The 24246-nt window shown below is 50.5% G+C and overlaps 3 protein-coding genes across 3 annotated transcripts; all 3 read left to right on the top strand.

Annotated features, from left to right (window-relative positions):
- Positions 1–526: 526 nt before the first annotated feature.
- PVX_096105 (kelch domain-containing protein) lies at positions 527–2233 on the top strand (the record flags this gene model as incomplete). Its single annotated transcript, XM_001612727.1, has 3 exons — positions 527–1517; positions 1756–1919; positions 2156–2233. The coding sequence occupies 3 exons, from the start codon at positions 527–529 to the stop codon at positions 2231–2233; spliced, it is 1233 nt and encodes a 410-aa protein (XP_001612777.1).
- An 808-nt stretch (positions 2234–3041) lies between these two features.
- On the top strand, positions 3042–14469 carry PVX_096110 (hypothetical protein, conserved; the record flags this gene model as incomplete). Its single annotated transcript, XM_001612728.1, has 5 exons — positions 3042–7150; positions 7377–13609; positions 13710–13784; positions 13955–14065; positions 14244–14469. The coding sequence occupies exons 1-5, from the start codon at positions 3851–3853 to the stop codon at positions 14467–14469; spliced, it is 9945 nt and encodes a 3314-aa protein (XP_001612778.1). The 5' UTR covers positions 3042–3850.
- Positions 14470–17243: 2774 nt separating this feature from the next.
- Positions 17244–23770, top strand: PVX_096115 (hypothetical protein, conserved; the record flags this gene model as incomplete). The annotated part of the gene is made up of 5 exons (XM_001612729.1): positions 17244–22740; positions 22856–23011; positions 23252–23343; positions 23525–23600; positions 23739–23770. 5 exons carry the CDS (start codon positions 17244–17246, stop codon positions 23768–23770), a joined length of 5853 nt encoding a protein of 1950 aa, XP_001612779.1.
- Positions 23771–24246: the final 476 nt, after the last annotated feature.

Genomic DNA, 24246 nt, shown 5'->3' with positions numbered 1-24246 from the left:
GAAATTACGTTTCCCAAGAAACTTCAATATATGCCAAAAGGGGGAGGTTCCTTTTTTATTTTGTACATTCGCATGGAGGAATATGTTCGCATATTTGCACATTTGATGTTTTTTTTATGAACAAAAATGAACGGCTATGTCCTACATGGTTTTTTCCCCTCACGTTTTGTTCCTCACATATAGTAGCACTTTTTTTTTTTTTTTTTTAATTTTAAGGTTTTTTTTTTTTTGCAAAACACAGAATGCACTACTTTTTCAATTCCTTTTTGTTATTTGAGGTATCCACGCATCGTTTACTGCTACCTCACTCTCGCGGTTCAATTCGCACATGTTTTTTTTCCCTCCCGTTGAAACAAAACATCATCATATTGCCATTACATTTCCCGCATTACGTGTTGCTTCTCTCAAGGCGTCCTTTTTTTTTAACCAGCACACGTAACCGCACGTGTACACATCCATACAAGCGCCTGTGTATGTACGTGGAGCTTGTCCTGCCCCCACTGCATTAAATTCCTCAACCTACAGAATGGATGTTTTGAGCAAGGCTCTTCCGGACGACTGCTTAAACAAAGCGGACTTATTAAAAAACGAGAAGAACAAAATTGGCGAGGACGATAACGAGAAGGCATTGAATAATGAAGAAAATTTCCATCCCACAAATTTCGCCACCAACGGGACAAGCAACAGACGCGGCAAAAGCCCCCTCAGAGAGAATAGCATCCAAGTGGTAAGCAAGGATGGTGGCGACGCAAATGGAGCAGACAGCGTCAAGGTGAACCCTCAGCAAATCACTCTGGAGGGAAAAAGCAACCGCTACGTGAACGGGGCGAACGCGAACGGAGAAGTGCACCTCGTGTACGCCTACGTGCTGAGTGACTCCAAAAAAACAATCCTCTCCAACAGTGAACTCATATCCATGCACATATCCGCTCACACATCCGCGCACATACCCACGCACATCTCCACCGATAAGGATAAAAACTACACAGTAAAAATGAAAATAAAAAAATTGCCCTCTCTGAGAAACGGCCACTTTTTATGTTTGACCAAAAATGGGGAAATCCTCGCCATAGGGGGATGTGACGGGAAAAAAAAATACGGACTGGTTGAAAAATTCTGTGCAGACAAACAGACATGGAAACAAATAAACCTCATGCATTTTCCAAGATCCAATTTTTGTGGAGTATGTACGGAAGATGATGACCTTTTCATTTTAGGAGGGGAAGGCAATCACCACATTTTAAACAGTGTAGAATACTATGATAGCAAAATAAATTCGTGGAGGTCCCTCCCCCCTCTGAACTGCGTCAGACACTCTGCTAGTGCAACCATCTTTAAAAATATAATTTTTGTGCTTGGGGGAAAGGACGGAATTGGGGACTATGGCAAGGTGCACAAAAGTATGGAGATGCTAAATTTGAAGGACAAAAAAATGAAGTGGATTATGGGTAAGCCTTTAAAGCAGGCGCGCCTCGGCCTTGCGACGGTGGTGTTTCAGGACAAGCTGTATGCCATAGGTATGTAAGAAGGGTCACATTTGGTGTGGACATGCCCGGTGGGGGATCCATTTCTTACAGTTATATAAAGTGTATGTCACGATAAGGGCGTTTCTTATCAACCATAGTCTGCATTTCCCGCATATGGTTGATTACTTCCCTTCCAATTTGTAGCTCCCATTTGGGAGTGGCCCAACTGAACGTTTTCATTTATGCCTTTTTTTTTTTTTTTTTTTTCTTTCTTTCTCTTCCCTTCAAGGCGGATCGACTGGCGTGAAGGACCTCAGCTCTGTCGAAATATATGATTTCCAGACGGGCGAATGGACGGGAGGACCCAGCTTAAACTTCTCGCGTTCGAACTTTGTCGTCTTTGTTTGGAACAACCAGTTGGTGGCATACGGCGGCGTGAGCAAGCACCGGGGGGTAATCAACTACATGTGCATCCGTGAGCCTAGGGGAATATACCCACGTTTTTTTTTTTGCTGTGCAAACAGAGGAAAAAGGGGGATACACTAGCGATGAAGAAAAGTCACAAAGCGCTGCTTTATGAGGAGCCGCGAAGGAAATGTTCCCCCCTCCCCTCCGGTAGCTCATATTTCATACACATCGCTACCCCCCCCACACACAAACACCGTCATTCATTTCCCCCCCTTCCGTAGGACCTTATAAAGAGGGCCGAAATACTAAACGAAGAAGGGACACGTTGGCTGCTGCTGAATGAAGATGGGTCACCATAAAGTAGGCGCTAGCAATAATTCACAAGGTAGGCACGAAGGAAGTAACGTCTTATTCCCACTAGATCAATTAACGTTTTGCTTTCCCAGATAAGTGTGCAGACTTTCGCCGCGTTACAGCAGCGTTGTGTTTTTTTCGTCACAGGAGGGTTAACAAAATGATAGTTTTCTTTTTCCTGCCCCTGTCCACCCCTCTTTTTATTTATTATTTATTTTTTTTTTTTTTGGTATTTGATTTTATCATGCCCCTCTTTTGGTCCGCGGATTTTCCCTTTTTAAAATATACTTCGGGTAGGTGTGTCGTTGGCGGCCAACTTTTGCGACTACGAAGGTGTTCATAGGCATGGGAGGGCATAAGGCGGAGAAATGGACGCATCGTCAGATGGATGTATCCTGTGAAGTGTCCCCTCGTCACAACTGATGCGATGCCTTCTGTTGCGTCGGGCTGCACATGCGGGGGTTGCCCCCGGATAGGGAGTAGCATCATGCATACATACATATACGTACATGCATATATAATATGTAGGGTCTTTGCTCACACGTAAAGGGGCTACATACCCCAGCTGATTTCCTTTTCTGGGGTAGATAACACCTTACGGTGTTGCACTGTTCGACGTGTGATGTAGCGACTGGCTCGTTGAATACGCCTCTCAAGTAAAGTGAACGGAGCATCATGCAAATACAATTCGCCCCCCTGTATGAGAAAAAAAAAAAAAAAAATCCCTAAGAGAAAAATTGCCTTTTTCCCTGTAACGCTTTAACGTCAATCCATCGCACCACATTTGGCTTTTTTTTTTTTTTTTTTTTTTTTCCCCACTTTTACAGTACCAAGGAAGATGACTCATGTCATCACATTTTGATTGCATTTATTTTTTAACTGAACAGTTTTACTTCTTTCTTCCCGCTAGCAGTGACGCTTCTTACAATTTCGAACGAAGAAGTTGCAAACGAGAAGCGTAGAAGATTTTTTTTTTTTTTTTTAAGTGTCACCGAGTAGCCGCTTTATTCGCGGCCTGCTTAAAAACCTGACAAATGAACAAATAGACTGGGGGGAAGGGCGCTAAAGGGGCTTTTAGCAAAAGCTCCCACCTCCACGCACCCCTTCATTCTACACTTGCATGGTAGGCGAGTAGAATACGGAAAGGGGCCAATCCGAAGAGCCACATATTTTGCTTTGTTCCGCCGCTCGTAAAGGGCAGATGCGCTTCCCCCCGAGTTTGACGCGGTGAAAGAGGGGGGGGCACAGAAGGGGCGCTTAATGTTCCTCGGAATCAGCTTCCACACGGGGGCCCCTCGCAAATAAGGGGTGCACATTTACCCGTCTGTGCTCTCTCCCAATCGAACAGACGAGAGAAGTCACATCGCAAGCTGTGTAGAAAGCCGCACCGAAAGCTACAACCTGGAACGACATCCCCTTCGGAACAGCCTTCATTTTCGCTTTTCCTCACTGAAGAAGCTAAGAAGCGACCGGGCTAGGGCCTTCCCCCCCTTGTAGGCTTCGGTGACGAGACAGCCATGTGCACATCTACGTGCCCATCTGTTTGTACGCACCTGCACCCCCGCTCATGTGTGCGCTCCTAACCGACAAACAACGAACGAACGGACGAAGCAAAAAAAAACATGGACTACCACTTCGCACTGAAGAAGCAGGACCTCTCGGTCAGCATCGACATGCACAATGAGAGGATCGAAGGGAGCACCACCATGACGCTGGCCATGTACATGCCCATTTATTACCTCTACGATGAGGAAGATTTTGCCAAGGCCAACTATGACATTAGCAAAGTGCGGATTAGGAGCGACGCAGACAGCTGTGAAGGGGGTGATGATCAAGTGGTGGAAGAAGAAGAGGAGGACGAAGAGGTGCAGGGGGAAGGTGAAGGGGGGGACGCCGTAGATGCAGGGGATGGCGAAACCACGGAGGGGAGAAGAGGTGACGAGGAGGAGAGGTCCAAACAGGAGGCATCCCCCAACCTGGCTGAAACACCCAGCCCCGCTGCGTTCGCCGCCTACGGGGAGGGTGAGGAGCACGGAGGAGAGGGGAGGCACAGCCAGCATGGCAAACATGGCAATCATGGCAAACATGGCAATCATGGCGATCATGGCAATCATGGCAAACATGAAAAACACAGCAAGCACGGAAAAAATAAAAAGCATCGAAAGCACGGAAAACATGGCAAACACCGGAGGCACTCCAAACACGCCGCGCCAAACGGGGCAGAGCCCCAGGAGGAGGCCCCGCGGGACGTCCCCCTGCTGGAGGACAAAGCCTACGCCAAATTTATGAAGAGAAAAAAGGAAAAGAAAATATTCGTCGTCCTTGAAATGCCACACAACATCAACTCGAGTGCCTACCAGGATGTTAAAGTGAATGGGCGCGAACGGGAGAGCTACTACATCGTGTATAGCAGCATGGGGCATGGCGGCGAGCCCTACGTTGAGGGGGACGCCCATCGGAAGCATGAGCGGTGTGAGCAGCGTGAGCGGTGTGAGCAGCAGGATCAGCAGGATCAGCAGGATCTGCACTCCCATCATAACCTGCAACAACCGACGGGGCACAGCGAGAACCCGGGCCAAGACGCAGAGGCGGAAAGGAGGGGACCCCCAAACAGCATAGCAACAGACGAAGAAACAGAAAAGAAGGAAAACTTAAAGTTGAAGCTGAAGTTGAAGCAAGTCAATTTTGCCAACTCGAATGGGCGCAGTAACGTAGATGGAGAAGTCGCCCAGGGTTGTGGATCCCCCCCCTGGGAAGACGCCGAAGGGGGGAACGACCCAACAGGAGAAGTGCCCCATGAAAAAGGCAAAACGAAGAGGAAGGCAGAAGCGGAAGGGGAGGAAGACCACAGATATGCCGATGACAATCACAAGAGCAAACACATCCCAAACATCCTAGACCTCGTTTCTCTAAACAAATACACAGAGGAGAATCACCTCAAGGGGAGCAACTACATGTTCATAGTGATAGAAGACGATATATGGAATAAGGAAAAGGAAAAAAATTGCAACAACTGGAAAAATTTTTGCCAAGGAGAAACAGTCACAGTGAAGAGGAAGGGAGAATACCACATAAAAATTTTAATAGAAATAAGTTTAACCTTTTCCCTATTCAATTTGTCCTCCTCCCGTAACAATTTATATTTCAATAGGAGTGAAAACTTACTGGTAGGTTTGCAAAACTATGCATGTAACAGCACTTGGTTCCCAACTTTGTCAAAAATGGGTAACATTTATGGGAGATGCTCTTGGGGACTCCTCTTCAAAATTGAAAAGCCCTACGTGGTTATATCGTCCAATAGCTTAATAAATGTGTACGATGTGGGCAATGTAAATTTCTTTCTTTACAAGACTAGCAGCCGGCATGGCAAATTGGCTCCCCATCAGATCTCTCTCTATGCTGGTAGGTTCGATTTCCTTCACTTAAATAATTTAAACTTTAAAGATTTCCACCAAATAAATTACGACTTTTTATACAAAACGGAGGTGGGGTTGAGGAGTAATAAGTCCTATTCGGTGGATCAGTATGGGAAAGCCAAGGGCAAAGGGGGGGGAGGTGCCTTTGGCAGAACGGATAGGCTGGCCGAGGGTGCCGTGCCACCCTCCAGGGAGAACCTCTCCTCGGGGGGAAAGCCCAAGCGGAGGTCCTCCACTAGGCGGTACTACGTCGACTCGGAGGGGAGCAGCGAGGGCGCGATGGGTGCGAACAACGCGATGGGTGTGAATAAAGCGATTGGTGCGAATGGCGCGAATAGCGTGACCAACGCGGATGCTGCGAACAACACGGACGCTGCGAACAACGCGGGCGCCGCTAACAACGCGGGCGCCGCTAACAACGCGGGCGCCGCTAACAACCCGGACGGTGTTAACAGTAATGGTGCAACCGCTGCTACCGCCCCGGATCAGGGGGGCGCGCCGCCCACGAGCGAGTACCGCGAAAAGGGCGTCCCCAAGAAGGAGTGGCGCAGCTACTACGAACGGGTGAAGGACAAAGTCGTGCCAAACATATTCATTTTCACCGTAAAAAATTACAAAGACGAAATGGTGCACTCCAGCTACCACGTGGGATACGTACTGAGGGCATTTCTCGAAATGAGCAAAGAAAGCTTCCCCTTCGACAATGTTACAATTTTATTTCTCCCTCTATCCTTTTTAAACTTGGAGCACTACCCCTCGTCTGAAAGCATCGAATCTTCCATCAGTGCGCACATCTACGATGACATGAAGAATGGCTACAGCCTGTTTGCCAACAGCAACTTATTAAATGCAAAGCTATCGGAGCCTTATGTTTTTCTAGGCAACAATAAGTATTTTATCTTTGGAAATGTAATCGTCTTCTCCACGCAGATTTTGCACTCACTGTATGACACCCTTTTTAACATAAGTCTGTATAGTTACAAAATCGTTATGGCCGAGGGGCTGCTCTCCCTTTGCTTTGACCACTACGCGGATGTAGTGAAGGATGAGAGTGTTCACCTGGTGCTTATGCTCAAGTGCCTAGTCCTGCAAAAGTACTTGGAGCAAATCTTCGGGACGATCGAAATGAATGTCATTTTTTATGAGCTTAGGGAGAGGTACTGCTCTCTTGTGGAGCTCTTCGGTGATGTGAATTTGTTTTACCATTGTGGTAAGGAGAGGGGGAAGTCCTTTACGTCGACTCAAGTGCGGAAGATGCCTGCCGGGATGGTCTCACCCCACTCTAACGTTCCACCCACGGGGGAGAGTTTCCCCACCCACGGCCGATCCCCCTATGCGCTGAACAGCCTGTTCTTCCTCAAAGCGTTCCTCTGCGTCCGAATATTTTTTAACATACTGAAGAGCTTCTCCTTCTGTGCCACCATTCAGCAGTACTGCTTTGGGCTTTTCTTTTCCTACCTCAAGCGGAAGGGGCGGGTGATCAGCTCGTCCAAGTTTTGGAAGCAGGTGAGGCGGCCACGGCCAGAGGTGTGCGCGTCACTGCAGTGTGCGCCGCTATCCATTCGAGGCGGCCATAGCGAGCGGTGTGCGCGTCACTGCAGTGTGCGCCGCTATCCATTCGAGGCGGCCAATTCGTGCCGACTGCATCCCACCGCGTTGATCCCACCGCGTTGATTCCACCACGTTGATCCCACCACGCTGATCCCACCGCGCCGATCCCGCCACACTGCAGGTCCTCGCCGAGTGCACGCGCAGGTACATCGAGAGCTACAAGCAGCTCCCCAAGAACAAGTTCAAAATGAAGAGGATCGATTTGCACGCCAACTCCAGCGAACTCAGGTCAGACGAGCACGAGCAGTACCAGCTGCTGGAAAAATATTTCTCGCAATTCCTCCAAACGTATATTAAGGGCTACGGGGTCTGCCAGTACATCCTTACATTCAACGTGCACCTACAGAGAAAGGGGACCTCCATGGACAGCTTCAATTTCCTGGTGAGCCAAAACTCCATTAACCCCTTCAATTTCGTGAATGAGAATTTCCACTCGGACTACTTCCTTGCAGAGATGGCGTCCACCAGTGTGTATAACCTCCTGGAGCTGAACAAGCACATCGATTGGAAGAGCAGCACACATGGGGGGAAGCACAACAGTAGGAGGAACAAAATGATCATGCAGAATTACCTAGACCGAATCTACTACGATAAGCTCTCCGAAAAGGGGTCCCCAAGTGATTACTTTCACCACAATTTAGAGAAACAGTTCCTCTCATTTTTAAAGGAAAAAAAAAACCTCCAGATAGACCACTTCTACGAATATCGGGAGGACCTGCTCAGCCGGAAGGCCAACGAGTTGCTAAAAAGACACGTCATGAGGAGGAAGCGTAAAAGTTTTGCCTTCCTCCCGAGAGCCACGCTCAGGAAGATGGCGCTTCCTGGCCAGATTGGCACCACGCAGAGTAGCAAAGATACCATAGGGAGAAACCCCGTCGGGTATGTCCCCAAGAGGGAGGAACAGGCACTGGGTGAAGGGGCAGGCGCAACCCCCCTGCAGAGTGAAAACGAGTCCAATTGGTTAGTTGCAAAGCGGCACACGGAAGGCGCCACCGAAGGGGACACGTGTAAAGACCAAACGGGGGGCGCTCTTTACGGAGGAACCGCGGATGGTGAAGTGCCCCTCATTGACGAACCCCTTGCGCAGAGAGACGTCTCCAAAAAAAGGAAGTCGAAGAAGAGAAAGCGTCACGAGAAGGGGAAAAAGAAAAAAAAAAAAAAAAAAAAATCCAATAGGGAACAAACAACCGTGGACGACCTAATCAGAGCAGAAAAGATAAACAGACGATTAAAGATTTCTAGAAATTATTTTCTAAAAAAAAAAAAAGAGATAATCAATTTGCCCTACTCTAATTATGATAGCTTAGAACTCATCGCAAGGGATGGCAACTTCTATCTGGGCTTTGGCTACGTAGGGTCAGATGACCTCGCCCTGACCACTGGGAAAGGAAACCTCCACAATAATATCATCGCCTATCAGAAGTTTAAAAATTGTAATTTGAAAAAGCTAAGTGAGTTGTGCGTGGACAAGCATCACATCCATGAGTACAACAGCACAACTCCCTTCCACACCAGTTGCATATACCCGCAGTGGAAAACGACCCTTCGCTTGTTTTATTATTTGCACCTACTAAGCAAAATTCAAAAGAAGAAGAAGCTCCTAATGCGCGCTACTGCTCCTGTGCTGGATGCCAAGGAGGAAAACGAAATCGACATTTTCGGCCAGGGGGACCACGTGGGGGGCAAGCTCCTTGCGGACAAACAAGGGAGGAAGAAGCAGAAAAAGGAGAGGAAAAAAAAGGAGAAAAAAAAGGACACACACGGGGGGAGTCGCCACGACGAGGCTCGGCACAGGCACAGGAAGGCAAAGAGGAGGAAAAAAATGCACAAAATGGGGGGTATACAAATGGTGGAAAATTTGGAGGGCGCACAAAACGTGGAAAGTGTGGAAAACGTGGAAAACATGGGGAGCATGAACCAAGCGGAGGGGGCGACAGGTGTGCCGAGCGGTGGGGTAAACGCCGACGAGGAGGAAGCACTGCGGGGGGGGTACGGCGGCGACGTGGATGGCTTTAATCACCCGCCGTACGGCACCCTCGAGAGCACCACTAGCTTAAATTTTGACTACCTCTACGCAGGGGGCATGCTGGAGGGGGGAGTAACCGCCCCGCCGTTCGACTCCATCGCGAATGAGGGGGTGTCAGTGGGGAAGGCCCAAGGGGGGCACGCAGATGGGATAAACGACGTAGCGGATGACGCGGCGGTGGATGTAACCGTTGATGGAGAGGCGGACCCCGCTGCCAGCCACGCGGGGGACCCACCCGGCGGAGGCGAATCGAAGAAGGAAAAGAAAAAAAAAAGGGAAAAGCGAAAAATGAAGAAAAGCAAAGAAAAGATAAAAAGCCTGAGGGATCTCCTCCTGAACAACAAGCTGTACGCGGAGAACTACCTCAACCCCTATGTGGCCAACAACATGCCCATCTCCGTGGACGAAAATAAATTTTTCTTCTGCTTATTAAAAATCGAAATTGTGGAGGATGACGGGGTGAGAGTTGTTAAAAAGAATCTGCTGGACAACGTCACTCCGACGCGATTCAGTGTAAACGCCAGACCCGAAAAGGGAAGGAAAAAGGTCGCCTTTAAACATGAGGCCATATATATGTCAAAGCATGAAGAATACGTTAGTAGAAACCCAATCGATGCGATGGAAAGCTACACGAACGAAACGGTCAAGTTCATTGGAATTACAAATGAAAGTGATAAACACATGATTGAGTATTGCAAGCAGAAGGTCCTGAAGAAGGACAAGTCTTTGATGTGTCTAGACAACAGGAAATTAGTGGCAAAAATTTGTAGCAAAGGGAAAATTCCCCTGCTTTGGATTCGCATCGATAATGACTTTTCCATTTTGGGGAGAATTAGAAGAACGCAGAGTGCCAGCATGTGGATTCAGCAGCTGTTCAACGACAACAATGTGTTCGCGCAGCTCGAGTCCTCCTTCGCCTTGGCCTTCATCCCCTTCTTTTTCCTCCAGAGGAATGTAGCGGGCGGTGGGGCAGCCTCAGCGGTAGTAGCGGTGACAGGGGGCGTAACAGCCGCATCAGGAGGAGTAGCGGGGCAGGTGGACTATAAGACCGATCAAGGCACCCATCCAGATGGCACACTCGGCATAAATATGCACTCCCATGGGGTTGGGGCCTCCAACTCGGGGACCAACCCACCACATAGCACCGCAAATGGTGGAGAGAACATCGGAGAAGACTCCATGCAGTTCATCCAATCGGTGCTCAGCACAAACAAAAGTGGCAAGCACAAAAAAAATGACTTCCACTTGGGGACTCTCCCATTCAATGTTGCATCTGGGGCCACTCTAGATAGCCAACTGCTAAACGATAGCTATGACGTTGCGCATGGGCAGGAAAACCCCCCACACAAGAATCGCATGCTGGAGAGGGAAGTCACTTCCAACAGTATGGCGAATGAGAAGAACGTGGGGGCCCACCACAGCTCGAAGGGGCTAATGAACAACATCGTGAATGCCGACTATGCAAGTTACGCAGCGGGGGAGGAGGAGGAGGAAGAAGAGGACGCGGGGTTGGAGCTGCCCAACCTGCCTAGCAGTGGCAAATATGAAAAAAGGAGGAGCAGCCATCTGGCCCGCATCGCCAGAAATGATGAAGCTCCCATGAAGGAGAAGATCAACGCCAATCTGGTGAACGAGGACCAAAATGATTTGCTCAAAATGGAAAGGCTGTCAAGTCATAGCAGCAGCTCTGGAAGCGAGACGGATGTGCTGGACTGTAACTTTTCCACCTCCACTATCGACGACTTGAATGAAGATGCAAACGCATCAGAACGTAACTACTCATCGTCTAGTTACAAGAAACAAAAGAATTATAAAAAAAAATGGAGCAGAAAAATATCCATTGCAAACATCCCCATCAACGTAGAAGTGATCAAATGTCTTTACAAGTCTATAACGGCCACGTACCTCCATTACATGGTAAAGGTTAGATGCGTCTACTCCCTCTGCTTCATTCATAATAGGTACCTATGCACGCAGAAGATTATTCAAAACCTTTTTTTGGATTATGCCGACGAGTTTTATGGGAACGATTTGAATCAGAAGAGGTTCATGCATGCTTTCTATGTTGCCATGTCTTTGTTAAGGAACAGGAATAATAGGACGCCCAAAATTATTCTTTTTTTTTTTGCGAACAAGTGCGCCAATTTTGTCTACTCCCTTAACCTCAGTGAGAGGTACCACTTGGTGAGTGACGCGCAGGGGGGGGTAGCGGCGCACTCGCAGGGGGGTATAGCGGCATCCTTTCAAGGGGTGCCCCCCCAGGGTGCCTCTCCAAGCGGGGGTATGACAAATCGGATGGGGAAGTGCCCGCAAAAGGGGGAGCCCCCAGAGGAACTGCGCGAAGACGCCAACGCGTCCAAACTCTCCTGCGCGACGTCCTTCCCCCTGATTTTCCCCCCCTCGACGAACGACCTGTGCAAGAGCTACGACAGCGTCAGCCTCAAGCAGGGGGAAGCACACAGGGGGTCCCACTCTGCAGTTGTGAACAAAGACGCGCCCCCCGAAGGTGCCCATGATGAAGTCGAAATGGACTTTGTAGTGGAGAGAATGGCCGCCCTGACGCAGGACCAGCAGGAAATGTGCCAAGAGGAGGGGGGCATCCTCCTCCCACGCCGCCGTACCCCCCACTCGTATAAAACCGCGCAGCAGAAACGGACGAGAAAGGTGACGTACGAGAGGGAGCTCCTCATTCAGCGGGAAGAGGAGGAGGACATCAAGATGGTGCTGGAGTGCCTTGGCAACATAAGGTTCAAAGGGGAGGCGCTCCCGATTAGCGGCCACCTCAGCGGAGTACCATACGGCCCAACGAAAGACAACCCGATGAGCAACAAGGAGTGCCTCTTTTCCGAGTACCTCTCCAATGCCACACAGAGTCACCCCCCCCACAGCGCAATCAGCCACGATAACAGCTTTTGCAAAAAAAATAAAAAAAAAAACTACCACACGTACGACTTCTGCAACATACATATATACAATCATGATGAGAAGAAATTGAAAAATAATTTTTTAAAATTAAAAAAAAAAAAAAAAGAATATGTGGAGGAACTAATAGACGTACTATTTCTGATATACCAGCTGAAGAAGCTTTCCCCCTTTTTGCCCATTTCAGATTGGGTCATAATCATTCTCATTAGAACCATAGGAAGGAACAGAAGCATCCTGGACGCCTTCAAACGGAAGATGCACTGGGAGTACAAGGACCATTTTGATTTCTGTCGGTGCCTACCCAGTGAGGTTTCCCCCAAGGGCAGCGGATTCAACATGAGTAACTTCATTTCGGCGAGGAATGCAAACTGGTTTCGCCTCGAAATTGTGAGAGCGATTATTCATTTGATTCTGCAGGGGAGCATCCGTCTGTTTCAGGTTTTTTATCGCTACACCAGTGAGGGGGAGTACTCTCACGATGAGAGGGGTACCCAGGGGTGTCCTCCCAAATGGAGACCCAACTCGTTTGCAAGTACCCCCACAAAGGAAAAATACCTCTTCGTATCAAACTACACAAACTACGTGGAGAGGAAAACCATATGCAGCCATGTGCTTAACATTTACAGCGCCTTCCAGTTCTGCCTCCAAATCGCTCAGCTCTATGAGGATGCCCAATTTGAAATGCTCCTGTGGAGCAGTCTGTATAGCATGCTGCTCATATGCCAGCAGAAGCACCCCTTCTTCTTTTTACCCTTTTCGAAAATGTTCTCCAAATATTTTAAGGACTACCAGAAGAGAAGCTACTCCCCCTTCGAGTTTTACTTCTTGCTCTACGGCTTGAGCGATGTGAATGCCTTCGAGAAGGGGAGCCTCGGCGGTGCAGCTGGCTACCTTGGCGGTGCTGCTAATTACCTTGGCGGTGCTGCTAATTACCTTGGCGGTGCTAACTACCTCAGTGGCGCTGCCAAAGGGGGCCCTTTTAGCCACCCCCCCGATGGATGCTACTCAACCGATGGACGCCGCTCATCCGATGAACACGCGGCAAACTCCTTGAAGCAAAAATCCCACCCCCAGTTGGCCACGTCAAAAGGGACCAAGGACGCCCATATTTACAAATACAGCATTGTGGGCTACATAAAGCTAATCACCATTTTGAAAAACGTCAGACACACAAATAAACTGAAGAAGAATTTCATCCAAATGAGTTTTATAAAATATATCGTCCGATGCATTCACTCTATTTTGAGATCCTTGATTGTCTCTCTCGCCAGCTCCAATGTGAATTACTTTAACAATGCTATCCTTTTCGAGTTAAAAAATATTATGGCGTTTTTCTTTGGCTACGGCATTCCTCCCTGCTGCTCCAGCGAGTGGCCGCGCATCTACCGCCCGCACTACGACCAGTGAGTTTGCCCCCCGCGTGCACCGCTGCGAAGCGATGCGAACCGATACGAAACGCTACGAACCGATACACACCGCCATACACCGCTACACCCCCCCCAGGCTGCGAACCATTGCGAGCAAAGGAGTCCAAATAAACGACCTGATCAAGTTCCTCCGGACATACTACGACAATGAGTAGGCGCCACGGGGAGGAAAAAAAAAAAATAATAAAATCACCCCAAAAAAGCAAAAAAAGAGCAAAAAAGAGCAAAAAAGAGCCAACAAAACGCTCACTTACGTGCATACTGCACACTGCACGCTGAACAGCGTGACAACCCTAATGCCGCCCCCCCCACCCTTCTTAGCAAACTCTTCGAGTGGAAAATCGTCGCGTCGGAATTCATTAACGTTTTAAAAAACATGAAGGAGCTCGAGCTGTTTGTGGACAGCCCAACTGTGTCTTTGCAAAAGTTTAAGTAAGTCCCCATAGGTGTAAAAAAAAAAAGGCCGCCCAAGGAGTGGAGGTGGCGGACGCGTCCCCCTCAAAGAGAGCTCTCCAGGCGACGCGCTTCAAATATGTGCATACCTGCCCGTGTGCATATCTCTACCTACACGTACCTGCCTATTTACGCTCGCCGCTTCCCCCGTGTGCAGTTTCGTCAAGGAAAACATCTGGCTCACGCTGATCGGCGCCAAGCTACGGAACGATATTTACAAACTGCCCATGGACCTAAAAAGAGACATCCTCCTGCTGCTCAAGAACATCCGCCTGGTGGACATGTGCCTGGGCACCAACCACTACGAGCACGTCAACAACATCTTCACCGTTTGCTGGTTCATCATTGTCAAAATATTTCAGAATTATGAAAAGAGCAAGTGAGGGGTGCGTAGGCGGCCACGTAGGCGGTCACATAGGCGGTCACGCTGAACGGACACGCTGAACGACCAGGCGAGTAGCACCAACACGCTTTTCTTCATGACGCAGTTGGTGCCGCCCTACCTGCGCGATGGCTTCCCAATGAACCCCCTCACCTCCCCATTTATTTTTAGCATTTTTTTGTCCCCCATGCACACTACACTTACTCTCCCTTCTGCAAGCAAAAAACGAGTGCTTTTTTTTGGCCACAAAACGCACCTGCGCGCACGAAGAGGAAGTAGCGCTTTTCTGATGATGTGCCATGATCACGAAAGCCTCATCGCAGTTGTGGAAAATGCAACTAGCGAGTTTTTTTTTAACGTGGGTGCTTCGCCAAATGAACAGCATATGGGGAGTCTTCTCTTTTTTTTTTCTTTTTTTTTTTTCCTGACGAGATTTACAAACTTTAAAGTGAACGCAGCTGTTCACGTGTTGTGAAGAAAAAGGCAGGGGTGTACCACTCGCCGTTGTTCGTATTTTTTTTTTTTTTTTTTTCCCATCTTAGGGGGCTGCTAAACTGGGTGAAATTAACCCATGTAGGTGGGAAGAAGTGGGAGGGTGGCCATGCAACGCAGCGAAAGTGACAAACGAAATGACAACGTTAGATGGAAAGCCAACTGGAAAATACACAGTGATTGGCCGCCTAGCCCAAATAGTGATGTTGCGCCCATTTGTTTCCTCATGCACCAACAGGTTAAGATCCCCTACAAGAGTTTGTTCCCCCATCCAAGGGTCGATCGGTAGGCAAGTGTTCTCACTCAACATTGCGCATTATGGGGGAATGCAGCAATCCCCCCTTGCAACGTGGTCCTTCGCCCGATGTACATACAGGGGCATGCCCTTCACCCGGGCAGCTCGTCCCCATGGGACTCCACCCTTACGTCCATTTTTGCTTCCTTTTTCTCTCGGCTACTCTATGGTTTATTTGGTTGGCCAGTTTGTCAGCTCTTTTGTCCTCCATTCGGCGTTATTTTCTCCTTCTCGTTCGCCTCGCTTTTTTTTTTTTTTTTTTCCCCCAAGTTGCACACAAAAATGGAAAAAAAAAAAAAAATTCACCGCGGGGGGAGGGTGAAGCGGAAAATAAGCCGCGGGCATACTTCCTGATGTGCCTTTTTGGCATCCCTTCATTTTGAACACCTTACATACGTGATTTTCCCAAATGGCGAAAGCATTCACGTGAATGTTCGAATTATTTGTTTCCATTCTTATGGACTAATTCTTACTTGTCGGAGGTTGACATCTTCCAGCGAGTCATGCTCATTTCGCGTGTTTGCAAAAAAAAAAAAAAAAGGGGACATTTGTTTGGTATTCCTATTTGATTTTTTTTTTTTTTTTTTTTTTTTTTTTTTTTAACACTTGGCAAGAACACACTTGCGCGCGTTCACCCCGTCAATTTTGCACGACAAAAAATGTACACGTACGTTTCCACCCTCTCCAGGTGAAATAGTTATATGTACATCCCCCACGGCGCATACACAATGACTTGCTGGCTTCCAGTTGCTAGCTCGCATGTCCCTTTGCCCTGAGTTTGACGCACTCTTTTATTATGGTCCTCCTGGCGTGTTTGCGATTTAATTGTATTTGCCCGTCCACGGCCGGCTTGCGGCCCCTTCGCTTGCGTTCTCGGGTGGGCTCCTCTGTCCACCTGCGTGCCGCGGCCGCGTGGGTGTGCGCGTGGGGGTTCCTGTGTCCCTGCACGCGTAACTGGGCGACTGCATAATTGCCCAACTGCCAAATGCCAACTGCGTGATTGCTCTTTTTTCTGAGGCAATTCTGGAGCATATTCACTCTGCGTGCACGCGTCTACCTCCGCGCACACACACACGTGCGCAGCTGGACGCACAGCACGCAGGCGGACCAGGCAAAATGAGGCTGAATGGAAAACCCATTTAAAATCGCCCCCAAGCAAGGAGCCCCCTTTTTTAACATGCCCATGTGTCCTCCTACCTATTTATTTACACCCCCCTTCTTAATCTACCCCAAAATGAATCCCCTTTTCTGGCTTTACACTCCCCCCCTGTAATATGCATGCTCATTTGTGAAATTCGGCACCACCGGCATGAAGCGGGGGAGCTCACCTTCCCCCAACTTGGTAATCGCTGCAAGTGTGTTTGTCTCCGCTTCTTATCTGGGTCATTGCCACTTTGCCTCTCGCCGCCTTCCGCGGAGGCTTGACCATCGCCCCATTTGGTAGCCACAATTTGGCGGCCATCATTCGGCAGCCACCATTTGGCAGCCACCTGCTGCAACTCTACATTTGCCTCTTTCCACTCCATTATCATTTTCCTTTTTTTTTATGTGTCTTTTTAACCCCCCTCGCCCATTTGACCATTTTCCCACTGCCCACCTGCACATGCTCACCCATTTGCAAAGCAACCCCCTCACTGGGAGTCCTCCCCCCTCCTCGTTTTCCACCCCGCACCTTTCGGAAGGATGAAGGGGGAGAGTGAAAGATAAAAATGTATTTTTGCAGAAGAGGAGATATGCCTCAGCATGTGGACAGCACGTACTCCAACCACTTGAACTTCGAGCGAGAGGAGGCTAGTGGGGTTAGTCGGGCCCCTCCCCCCCACGGCATCGATCGTAATAGCCGCGCCGATCGCTTCAACCGCGTCAACCGCGCTTTCGAGGACCACACGGCTAACGGGCGAGCCGCCCCCCTTTTCAAAAGAACAACCCTTCGCGAAGACCGCCCCCACCTAAATGCGAACAACGCACGGGACGTCAACTCGCCAAAGATGGGGCAAAAAAACGCAAAAACAAACAACGAAGGTATCTTTCAAATGAGTAACGATGCATATAATAGCCGGTACAGCAACCTCACCTACAACCATGCAGGGGAAATGAACCCCAGGAATTATAACTTTAATAATATTAAAATTGCGGAGGATGAAGAAAACCACAGCTGCAGTATGAACCCTGCGAGCAATGCAGGTGGGGGGCACATGGGAAGCCATCCTAACGGTAGCGTGCTAGACCATCGGAAGTTTCCACTCAAAGGTGACGACATGAATCAAGACCACCTAAGGCCCCAACACGACTACGCGCGAGTGAACCGGGAAAACTGGGGACTCGGGGGGGACCACCATAAAGGGAACGGTGCCGCCCCCTACCACCAGATGTTCAACAACGACATGGGCCTGCTGACCCAAAATAGGGTTGGCAACCCGGAGGGGCACCGCTCAAATGAGCACCACTCAAATGAGCACCGCCCAAATGAGCACAATTCAAATAGCAACCTGGGGGGCCTGCACCCACAGCAGTACAAGCATAACAACAGAATGTTTGATGATAAGTATGAGCAGCTGAAGAACAAATGGGACCCCCCCCCTAGTTACCTTTACGGCAACGCGGCTGCTCCCACCGCTCCACCCACCGCTCCACCCACCGCGCCACCCATCGCTCCACCAGTAGGCACCACTCAGAAGAGCAACGCCGACCTGTATGACACCGCAGGGAAGGCAAACTCCCCCCCTTATAGGACCCACTTTAACATGAACGCGCTTTACAACCACTTTAACAATGCGGGTCAGTGGAAAGACATGCCCGTGCGTCCCTTCGCAAACAGGGACAACATGAGCTACGACCAGTATGAAGGGGGGGGTAACTTCCACGAGAATCTCCCCGGCAACCAGCCCAACGCGTCTATCTTTGGGAAGAACAAACCACCAGATATCGATGATATTATTAAAAAGTACACAGCGAAGGAGAATCAGGAAGATCACTTCAAATTCAATTGGGGCCATGCAAAAAACGAAGTGACCGGGGGGGGAGTCTTCAAAGGCAGCAGCAGGTATATGAATGATGGCGATGTGAGGAACTACCTCCCTAGTGAGGAAAGAACTGGCAACCACGCGAATGCCAGTCCTAATTACACTCCCCAGCATAATGGGGCGTACGGCTTCAACCAGAACGGGGGCTACCCCGCCAACCCGTCCAACGCCGCTAACCCGGTCAACCCAGTCAACGCCGCTAACCCCGCTAACCCTGCTAACCCTGCCAACGCCGCTAACTCGGGGAGCGCCCCCCTGCTGTACCCCAACTTCTCCTCCCTGCGGAACAAGGAAAAGGACGAGGAGGAAAAAAAAAGAGAAAAAAAAATCAACCTGTTGAAAAACATAATCGTAACGAACCCTAACCCTAAATACAATTTCAGTTTCGATGACGACCTATACGAAAGTCTCCCCGCACATGAAAATTTTTACCTGAACACGAGTTCCCTTGCCGACTTTAACCACATGGCAAATGGGAACCACCCTCCCCAGGGGCAGAACGATCTACTCGGGGAAGGGCTGCAAAATAGGGTCAGCGCGTACAACAATGTGTGCGAAGATTTTAACGCCCTGGAGAAGCTGAATGAGACGCCCGGCGTGACGAACAGGCACCACTTCAAGAGCGAGGTGCTTCCCCTTGACGAAGATTGTTATGGGGAGCGGTTCGGGGGAGAGCGGCTCGGGGGGGATCGCTTTGGAGGAGACCGCTTTGGAGGAGACCGCTTCGGGGGAGACCGCTTCGGGGGAGACCGCTTCGGAATGAACCGCCTCGGAGCGGATAACCTCCCACGGGACCATGCGCAAACCACACAACGCAACGACGAGAACTGCCGCTACGAAAAGCACAGCGCGGATCGCGAGTTCGGCCAGAACCCCTTCCCGAGGGGGGAGCCAGGCAGAGACTCCAACCACCCATTAGGAGATAGAGATAAGCACAGTACAAAGCTGTATGACGAGAGCTCCAGGCAGAGGGCAGCCACCCCCCTGGGAGTTTTTACAAACAACACGAGGCTTCACAGCATGATGGACGTCCACCCCAACCAGGAGAATAACCCCCCCCCGTTGATAGACCTGCTGGAAAACAGGGCCTCCAATCACTCGGGGGAGAAAACGTTTGGCAGACCAGTCGACCTGTTTGGGAAAATGGGTCAGATGGACTACCTCAAGAGGTTCGAAAATAGCACGCAACAAGCGCGTGAGGATGTGTTTAGAACGTCCGAGTCGGCTAGACACCACGGTGGGGGGACCCATTACGGAGGGGCTACTCACTACGGAGGCGCTGCTCATCACGGAGGCGCTGCTCCACATGGCGGGTCGTCCCCCCTCAGAGGAGACCCCTTCTCAAACATTAACCACGTGAACATCTTCAAAACGCACGCGAAGAGTGGCGACCACTACGAGGAGGGGTCCCTGCTCAGCAAGAACCAGATGAACGAGCCGCCCAAGCAAACGAACAGGTACCTCCAGGAAGACCCTACCAAACCGAGCAACGGTCTATTTAATATAGAAAATATTTTCCAAGGGGACAAGAGAAATGGCCTCCTTAACGAAGGAGATAAGTCCCCCCTTGGGAAGAATGAGGGTCCTTCCCACATGTACATGTTTGAGAGAGAGAGGAACCCCCACCTCGACCTCTCCATTCGTGAAAAGAAAAACCTCACCTATAGGGATGATAAGGACATCATTCGGCGCCCCTGCTTTGACCGAGCTGGGAGGACTCTGTTTGAGCCCTACGATGGTTCGGCGTTGAGGACGCGGCAGGGTGGTCACTTTAATGGGCAGTTTAGTGGCCACTTTAATGGTCACTTTAATGATCAATTGAATGGCCGCTTTAATGATCAATTGAATGACCGCTTTAATGCCTGCTTTAATGCCCACTTGGGGAGCGATAGAGACGCCCTGAGAGAGGGAGACCACTTCGGGAACCCCATCGTACACCGTCGAGAAGACGAACATATGGGAACCATCTGCACGAACAGAAACGATGATGGCGGTTTATTTCCCAAGGCGAGCTTCCACTTCTTGGGTGAAAAGAAAAACTCCACGAATTTTGGTGAAGCCACCACTCCAACGGGGAAAGTACCTACCCGCGATGAACCCACGAAGGAACAGTTAAATAATAATTCCTATTACAACTCACAAAGGAGAGCAAGCAAGACGCCAAACTCCTTATTTAGCAATTACCACTCGGGTGTAAAGACGAACCAGATGCATGACCATCCCACGGGTGTTCCCCCAAACCAGCATTGGGCAGGAGGAGCATTTCACAATGAGCAGGAAGAAAACAAAACGAATGCGAATATGCTCAAGACGATTAACCCCCCCGCATGGAAGTATGAAGCTAGCCAAAATGTAATCGGGCCAACCTCGAATGTGAGTTTTCAATCAAATTTCAACCAGACGGACAACGAAACGCAGGGAGGCAACTTATTAACACTCTTTAATAACGATTTGAAGAAGAACGTGCTCGGTGGGAATAGAGATGGTGAGAGTGGCCTTCTTAATGGAGGTCCCAACTGGGGGGGGAACCACCATAACCTCGGAACCACCGGCGCCAAGGCCTTTCTGGGAATCCTCAGCGAGGAGCAGAACAGGTACACCAGTTTGCTGAACACCGTGGGGAGGTACGCCCCGAGGGATGGCCTGACCCGAGATGGCGCGACCCGCGATGGCACAACCCGTGATGGCATGGTGAAAGATGGCCTGACACGAGATGGCCTGCCCCGCGATGGGCACAACCCCCTGTCCAGCTACACAAACAAGAAGCCCTTCAACCCAAGCGGCGCGCACAACTTTAGCTTCGTCAAGCAGCCCCTGCACAAGCAACTGCCCCCGCTGCCGTTTAAGCACTTGGGGAAGCAGGCCAACGCGGAGGGGGCGGGCCAGACAAAGTTGAAGGCGCTTGAAGCAGCGGGCAGGCCGAAGCCGGGCGAGGGCAACCACTTTGTAAGTAACCACATTGGAGGCAACCCCTTAGGAGGCAACCCCTTAGGAGGCAACCACTTGGGGGGCAACCCCTTGGGAGGCAACCCGCCCACGTGCAGGGAGAAGAGCGCGCATCTGGGCGCCCTGGCCGAACTCACCCCCTTCGACAGGTACGGCGACGGCAAGGATGCGCTTCACAGGAGGGGTGAGCTCTTCCTCCACAAGAACGAGCCGAAGGAGTGCACGCTGAGGAGTGGGGACGCCAAGGTTGGTAGCTACCACGGTAACAGCCATGGTAACAGCCACGGTAACTACCACGGTAACAGCCATAGTAACAACCCTAGTAACTACCCTAGTAACTACCATAGCAACTACCTCAGTAGCTACCTGGGTAGCCACCCCGATCAGCCCTGCTTCCCGAACGAGAAGAACGCCCCGGGGAGCCTGGCCCAGAGGAATGGAAGGAGCAAGTATAGCCTCGGGGAAGCGGCGGACGGTTATTTGGGTGGCGACTCCGCTGGTAAGCACCTGTGGGGAGAACCGCTCAGTGGAAAGCACCTGTGGGGAGAACCGCTCAGTGGGAAGCAGCCGTGGGGAGAACCGCTCAGTGGGAAGCAGCCGTGGGGAGAACCGCTCAGTGGAAAACTGCTCGGTGGGAACCCATTCCTGAACAAGGAGAAGGAAGAACCCCCGAAGGATAAGCGGCCGAGCCGGGAAAATCTCAACCTGAGTCTGCTGCCAGCCGAGGGCGAGAGGGGGATGAGGAACTTCGGGCACGACAGGGAAAGGCGCATATCTCTGAGCAACAACATTTCGATGCTCCTGGAGAGGATAAGCGACAACTCGGATCGGAAGGCTGGCGGGAATGACTTCGCGGCGAAGCACCGGAGCAGCGAGGGCTCCCACGCGGGCAGCGCAGTCAACGCGGGAAGCGCAATCAACAGGGGAAACGCACTCAACAGGGGAAACGCACTCAACGCGGGAAGCGCAATCAACAGGGGAAACGCACTCAACAGGGGAAACGCACTCAACGCGGGAAACGCACTCAACAGGGGAAACACACTCAACAGGGGAAACACACTCAACGTGGGCAGCGCAGTCAACACCGTCAACACCGTCAACACCGTCAACACGGTCAACTACAATGACAACCTAAACGTCGACACCCAGCAGTTTGTAATTTCAGACCAGCACGTCTGCAACTTCGGCTTGTGGTCCCTGTACCGATGCAAGTTGAGGCACGATAAGGTCTCCTTCCTAGTGAGCATCGTAGACTCTTTTTACCTCAACAGGGGGGATAGCAACGACACAGTCGCCAACAATATTTTATTTCACAAAAGGCTCAGGCACATGAACATATTATCTTATGAAGGGAAGACAGCTGATAGGAGCAAACTGTACCTTCTGTTTGAGCACGTCCATGGGAATGTGTTAAAGGCGCAGAGCGCTCCCCTCGAGGAGAGCATCATCGCGTCGTACGCCTATCAGATTGTGGACCTCCTGGAGTACATGCACGCCAACTTTATCTTCTTCCACGGTAAGGGCGGGAGCGGTCGCGCCGGCAAGCAGCTGCGCAGCTATGTCTCTACGGCGCTTCCCCACTACACCGCGTAACCGCTTAACCGCCTAACCGCTTCACCGCTTATCCGCAGGCCTCCTGTCGAACATCATCATCCTGCAGAAGAACACCCGGGAGGAGCTGCTGCAAATCCTGCGCGCGCGGAACAAAAACGTCCACAAGTACTTCGACGTCTACAAGCACGGCATCGTCAAGGTCTTCAACTTTGACTTCGCCAACATGGACGCGAGTAAGGCGAAGCGGGAAGCCGAGGTGGCCGAGGCCATCGAGGCGGTCGAGGCGGTCAAAGAAGCCGCCCCAAGGCATGGCACAGTCACTCCACCGCTACACCACCGCCACACCACCGCCACACCACCGCCACACCACCGCCACACCACCGCCACACCACCGCCACACCACCGCCACACCACCGCCACACCACCGCCACACCACCGCCACACCACCGCCACACCACCGCCACCCCCCGCAGCCGAGAAGGACTACCAGTTTGACTTCCTCTGCCTGGCGGTGCTCATATACGAGATGTGCACCAAATACAACACCTACTACTCGAGCAAATTTGTTAGTGGGGATTTCTTCCTCTGTTCATCTGACCCGCTTCGTTCGCTGATGTGTGATGCCTATCTACGCAAGGCAGCCCAGCATAACAGAGCACCTTCAGCGGATCGCCAGCCTTCTACTGCCCCTTGGCCCGAGCAGCTAAACGTTGATTCCCCTTTTTACCGCCGACTCCCCCCCGCAGGAAGACATAACCGAACGGATTTACAACACCAACTTCTTCTTCCCGCACTTTGTCTCCTTCGAGTTGAAGAACTTTTGTTACGAAGTAGGGCTAGCGGAGGAGGGGCCCAAACCCCACGCGTGGCACACGTTGCATACGCTTGTGTGCCGCTTTACCGCTTTACCGCTTTACCGCCCCACCGCCAATAAATTGTCCTCCCCCTCCCCCCGCTCAGCTGTGCTCGAAAAGAAGACAGTGCTTCAGTGACCTCAAGAATCACGCGTGGTTTCAAAAAAATTTGAATTTTTAAATGAAGGAAAAAATAAAAAAAAAAAAAAAAAAAAAAAAATTGCAACACCGCGACTTTGTTCCAATGAGAACAAAAACGTGCGTGCCACTGCGTAACGTTGTGCATACCCACGCACAGTATTTGTTTGGCCTTTTCTTTTTTTTTTCCTTTTTTTTTCTTTTTTTTTTTCGTTTGAAGTGAACTTTGTTTTAAGTCGTAACCCTCCCAATCGCCCTTAAAAGGGGAATGGAGAATTGGTACAATACGAGGGGTGTCCAAGAGATGGGGCGCTTACCAAACGGGCGCAGCGCGGTGAAACGAAAAGAAGCGAGGCATGTCGTTTTGGGGGGCAAGCGGGGATGTTTCTTTGTGGTAGACAGGAGGGGGTATACGTGTTCGTGTGCATGTTTGTGTGTGTCCTCTTGGTGCTCCCTTCTCCCATCTAGATGCCCCC

This window comes from Plasmodium vivax, chromosome 3 (assembly GCF_000002415.2).
Source record: "Plasmodium vivax chromosome 3, whole genome shotgun sequence".
Taxonomy (NCBI): Eukaryota; Apicomplexa; class Aconoidasida; order Haemosporida; family Plasmodiidae; genus Plasmodium; species Plasmodium vivax.
Note: the sequence above shows the minus strand (reverse complement) of the source record. Positions and strands in the feature narration are given on the sequence as shown.